We start from the raw sequence: 5,864 nt of genomic DNA, 5'->3' as shown, positions 1-5,864 counted from the left end.
AAAAAAAAAAAAAAAAAAAAAAAAAAAAAAAAAAAAAGAAAGTACTTTTGTAATATGTAATATTTAAAAATTGCAACTCTGGGAGGTACTTATTGTTACGTGCATTTTAAAATGAGGAAATGAGTGAGAGACTTACTTGTTAGAAGCTACACTGAATAACAGCTGGGCCAGAACTAAGGATTTCTGATTCAAGTCTGGTGCTGTTGGCTCAAAATGTGCTCCCCCTCTCTTAAAAGTCATGCTAAAACCTTACCTTTTAAAATTTCGGTAATCACCCAAAGGTTCGTAGAATTAAATATAAATGAGGAAGACAAATACTGAGTTTTAACTAGGATCAAACAGAACTTAGTAGGGTAAAAGAGAATAACTAAGCACAAAATTCTAATTGCCATTTTACCCAAGGCTAGGTCTGGAGGATTACAGTGGGGATAAATTCAGAAAATCAGAGATGACAAAATAGAATAAATATGCCTTAGGAACTGAAGTTCACATTAGCTGTTCCACTCTTGGATCCATGTCTCATAAATTAAGTAAAGTTAACTAAGAACAAAAAGATCATTCAGCTCCATTCTTTTCCATTCAGTTTACGAAAATTTCATAACTTAATCATCTCTGAGATAGGATAATTCCAAATATGAGTCAAAAGAATCAGGTAATAAGTACAGCAGCAAATGGCACTCGATATACACTGTATTAAATAATCATATTACATAATGGCTAAAGAAACAAGATTTTTAAAAGTTTTTTTTTTTTGTTGTTTTGTTTTTAAAACCCAGGAAATTACATACATAAATCCTTGAATTACATGTAGCATACCTGGGGTGCCTAACAAATTGTTATCTCTCATAAGTCTATAATCTTCTTCACTCAGGTTATTTACAAACTGATAGAAAGCTTCTTCCCGATCCAATCGGTCCATCTGACTTCTGCGCTGTGCTGCAGACTGATCACCTTTATCATTAGAATCTGAGTTTTCCATCTTGATGAACAAGTGGAAAGTTACCTAAAAGAAGAAAGGAGACCAATCTTGAAAACAAAAGTCACTACATGTTCTACACAAGTTTTAATTATGTGAAAATCCAGAATGCAGGTTGAGATGTTGATTTTAAGACCTCACATGAATGAAATTTTGAAACAGAAAAACTCCTAAAAAGCACTGTTATATTAGGAAAAGTCTATTTCAGGGGCTGACAAACTATAGCCCTGTTGTCTGCTTTTATTCTTTTTGCAATTTAATAATGGTTTTTACACTTTTAAAGGGTTAAAGAGAATATTTTGTTGTGTGAAATCATATGAAATTCACATTTCAGTGCTGACAAAGTTTTATTAAGACACAGCCATACACATTCATTTACACATCATCTATGACTGCTTTCATGCTGTAATGGCAGAGTTGAGCAGTTGTGATAGACTGTATGTGGCACTCTCACTGCTTTGCACTGCTTCTCTACATACTGTAAACTGCAGTGATGCAGTTATAACTCAACAATATTTCAAGTGCCATACTGTGACATTCCCTTAAATTACTGGTAGACACTCATCATGTCAAACAAAGAGAAAAGCAGACTTTGAATGTCACACTTAAAGGCACAGCAGAGGATAGATTTTTGTTATCAGTCAGATTTGATGGCAAAGATTGCATTTATTATGCAAAGACACTATAACTGTGTATACACTGACATTATTAGACTAGACACTAGTCACAATACTCCCAATTCATAAGAAAGCTAGTCTGAAAAACTAGAAAATTTAAAATAAAATACATCACAAAATATTTCTTCACACACAAAAAATGAAAATGAGGCTTCAACCAAAGTTTCCAAGTGGTTCACTTGTTGGCTAAGCAAGGAAAGCCATTTCTCAATTGTGAGTTAGTAAATTGTGTTTGAGTACAGAAGCTGAAGAAATGTGTAGAGAGAAAATAAACTTGTTTAAGAACATTGGCCGTTTGGTGACTACAGTTGTAGGAAAAGTTGAGGATACTGGAAGCAATGTCACTAATCGATTGAAAAACATGGCAAATAATGGAGTGGTTTTCCCCTTGGCTCCGGATGAGTCCACAAATGTAAATGACACTATTCAGTTGTTGTTTATTCAAAGAGCCAAGTGTTGATTATTCAAGGAGCTTGAACTAACTGCAGGCATAGCCTCTACAGACAGTCTGCATGAAACAACCACAGATGAGAATATTTTCAAAGAATCTAAGATATTACTAATTCAGCACAACCCAAAGCAGAATCTGCTAAGATGTGTCACAACGAAATGGTAAAAATGTGTGGAGTAGAAAAAGTCCTAAATAGACAAATTTATAAAGCTTATGAAAATGAGGTATTTAAAGTCTATGGTTATTCATTATATTATTCATCAGCAAGTACTTTGCAGAAAATATTTGAATCTATCATATTATTGAACCAGAATGTCAATGGTAAATGTCACTCATGGACTTAACCATCATTAGTTCTATGAATTTTTGTTACAAATCCTGAATTTCTACCACACAGCATTTTGATGGCTTAACATTGGTACGGTTTTATTATGATCTGTTGTACTCAAGGCAAAGATGAAAGTTTTTTTCTGAGTGAGAAAAACTACCCTCAATCACTATTGTCAAACAATTAATGGCTTGGGAAATTAGCTTTTGCTGCAGACTTGATAAAGTTTCTCTTAACGAATCTAACCTAAAATAAGGCACATGATGCTTATATGTAAAACTTAAACTGTGGTAAAGTCATTTCAACAATTAACACTAGTATTACAAGTAATGTCAAGCTGCTTTATGCACTTCTTGTGCTATCAAAGGAATGAGAGCTCCATTCCCACACAAATTTGCAGCAGATATATTTTCTGAGCTCAAACTATAATTCCAGAATCATTTTTTGGGACCCCAATGTAAAAGGCAAAGGAAATTTCCTAATTTCAAAATCCATTTAATTGTGCAACTGAGGAGCTTCCATGTAATGCTCAAATGGAAGTGATAACTCCACAGTATAATAATATGCTAAAAGGTAAATAGTAAGAGAAGAATCTAACAAAATTCTACAAATACCCTCTAAGGAATGAACATGCTTCATTAAAATCACATGCTTGGGGATTGCTTAAGACAGCAGTATCGATATGCATGAAAAGACATTTTCAAAGTGGAAATATATAAAATTTCCCTACAAACCCGCAACAACAGATGAACATTTGCAAATGATTGGTAAGGATCACTAACTTTGAAACCCGATTAAGCAAAATGTTACCCACCCCCCCAAAAGAATGTCATTCTTCTCATTAGTAAACCTATGCTGCAAAACATTGTACTCGATTATTATCATTACATTTTGAGGTTTATCAAAAAAACCTTATCGAAATTTGGCTTCTCTCTTTTTATATAAGTAACTACATAGTATGCTCAGTTTTGCTTTTTGATCTGCAAAGCCTAAAATATTTACTATCTGGCCTTTTACAGAAAAAGTATACCAACCCCTGCTCTAGGTAATACATAATCTTAGCCAAAAATTCTTATTTACCATTCAGTATTTGTATAAACTTAAGGAATTTAAATATTGGCAGATTTCCACACACTCTCAACCACACTAATGAAGAACAATGGTAGTAAACAAACATAAATAAATATCCAAACAAAAATTTTAATTCTCTAATTCTTTTCCTTCCAACCCCAGATTTACTTTAAGTTCACACTGACAAAACAAAATTTAATTCCATGAATGTATGTGCCACGGTATGACTATGTCTGTATCCCCCCAAAAAGTGACATGTTGAAATACTAACCCCTAAAATGATGGTATTAGGAGTTGGGGCCTTTGGAAAGCGATTAGGTCATGAGAGTGGAGTTCTCATGAATGGGATTAGTTCTCTTATAAAACAGTCTCCAGAGAGCTCATTTGCCCCTTCTGCCATGTGAGGTTGCAGTGAGAAGACAGCTATCTATGAGGAATCAGACCCTCAAAAGACACCATAACTGCTGGCACCTACATCTTGAGTTTCCCAATTTCCAGAACTGTGAAAAATAAATTTTATTTTATACGTCACTCAGTTTATGATATTCCATTATAGCTGCCCAAACAGACTAGGACAACATGAAAATTTGATTTGTGGAAAAAAGGTAGTTTATATTGATACTAAGATTTAACCCCACACACAACATATGAAATACCAGAATGTTCACAATCAATCCTAAAGAGAAAAATAAAAACAAACCCTATTCCAGATATAAAAACACAAAGAAGCCTACCTTGCAAACTCTGCCTGCTTGCTGAGCCTAAATAAATTTTAATCTATACAAGAGCACATCTAGATCTCCATTCTGTTTTCCTTAAATTATTGTTCTTAGAACTATCCTATCATTGTTTAAACAAATATGATGAGCATGTCAAGGAAGGGGAGAGAGGAAGATAATATTTTCAGAAAGAGTTTTCTAATCTCATATGATTAAGATTCCTTAATCTTGGTAAGACTATAGAAGTTTCTGACAAATGCTGTTTTTATATATAATAACTTGAAACTATGAGAAGACTAGAAATCAGCAGCTTAAACACCCATAAAAGTTATATGAGCCAGGCCCCTTAAAAACAACAACAACAACAAAAGGAAGCCAAATTTTTCCACACACATCTCAAGTAATATAATTTGGTATTAGAAATTGTAAAAGCTTTCTTTCTCCAGGGAGGAAGGAAAAAAAAAAAAAAAGAAAGAAAGAAAGAAAAAGAAATGGTAAAAGCAGCTGATTTTAAAAAATACAGAAAAGCACAAAGGAAAAAGAAACTTCAGCCATAATCCCTCAAACCAAGGAAAACCACCAGTAACATCTGACTTATGTTTTTAAAGTAGTTAATAAAGCTTGAGCATCCCTAATCCGAAAATCTGAAATGCTTCCAAAATCTGAAACTTTTTGAGTACCAACATGATATTCAAAGGAAATCTCATTGGAACATTTCAGATTTTCAGATTAGGGATGCTCAATAGGTATGTATTCTGAAAATATTCAAAAATCTGAGAAAATCCAAAACACTTCTGGTCCCGAGCATTTCGAGGAAAGAATACTCAACCTGTACTTTGAACAATAACATGAATGTTAGGACAAAATCCACTTCTGGAAGATCAGTAAATAGTTCTGAAAAAACTGTAGGGTTAAAAAGCTTTAAAAATATAAAGCTTCCAAAGAAGGCAAAAATATCTGATAAGTTCTGAGATTTGAAGGACATGAACCAAAAGATAATAGAAAATTGCAAAAATATGCTTAAGATTTAAAAAACAGAATCTAAAACAATAAAGTGGTCTTGTACCAAGTATATGGGGGGGTGGGGTTTGGTACACTAACAGAAGACAGAAGGTAGTCACTCAACGTCTATTTTGTTTCTATTTATTCAACGAGAACCACCTTCCAACTGGCAAGAGTGGAAAAAACAAACTTTGCAGAGAGAATCAAAAGCCAAGACTGCACAACTTCTAATGATAATCTTTGAGATATCACAGAGAACAGGAGAGATGCTAATACACTAGATTTAAAGAATGATCCGATCTTTTTAAAAAATGAGGTCTACAAACTATACAACAGTAAAATCTGACAATAAACCTAAGGGAAAATTCTACAATAGACTGTCAGATATACTGCAAACATGTAGAAGAAAATAAGATTGCCAGAAGTAGGGCTCACTGCCAAAGTAATCTTACTTGCTTTACATAGGGATGGTTCTCAACCTTGGCTTGTACATTAGAATCGCCTGGGGAGCCTTCTCTGGGGTTGACCAGACATAGATATTTTAAAAATTCCACAGGTAATTCTACTGTGTAGTCAGTGTTGAGAACTTCTTTTTTTTTTTTTTTTTTTTTTTTTTTTTTTCATGCCCGGCAACGGATCG

At 33.6% G+C, this 5,864-nt stretch overlaps 1 protein-coding gene across 1 annotated transcript in view; it reads right to left on the bottom strand.

The window, feature by feature from the left end:
* The window catches only part of RLIM (ring finger protein, LIM domain interacting), a 5,002-nt gene extending 4,011 nt beyond the window's left edge, over positions 1-991 (bottom strand). Inside the window, exon 1 of the mRNA XM_008587231.1 lies at positions 817-991. Coding sequence (XP_008585453.1) covers positions 817-979 — 163 coding nt within the window. The 5' untranslated portion in view covers positions 980-991. The remainder of the gene's footprint in view (positions 1-816) is intronic.
* Between the last annotated feature and the right edge of the window lie 4,873 nt (positions 992-5,864).

This window comes from Galeopterus variegatus, unplaced genomic scaffold (assembly GCF_000696425.1).
Source record: "Galeopterus variegatus unplaced genomic scaffold, G_variegatus-3.0.2 Scaffold4307, whole genome shotgun sequence".
NCBI classification, from domain to species: Eukaryota; Metazoa; Chordata; class Mammalia; order Dermoptera; family Cynocephalidae; genus Galeopterus; species Galeopterus variegatus.
This window is presented reverse-complemented; position numbering and strand designations above follow the sequence as displayed.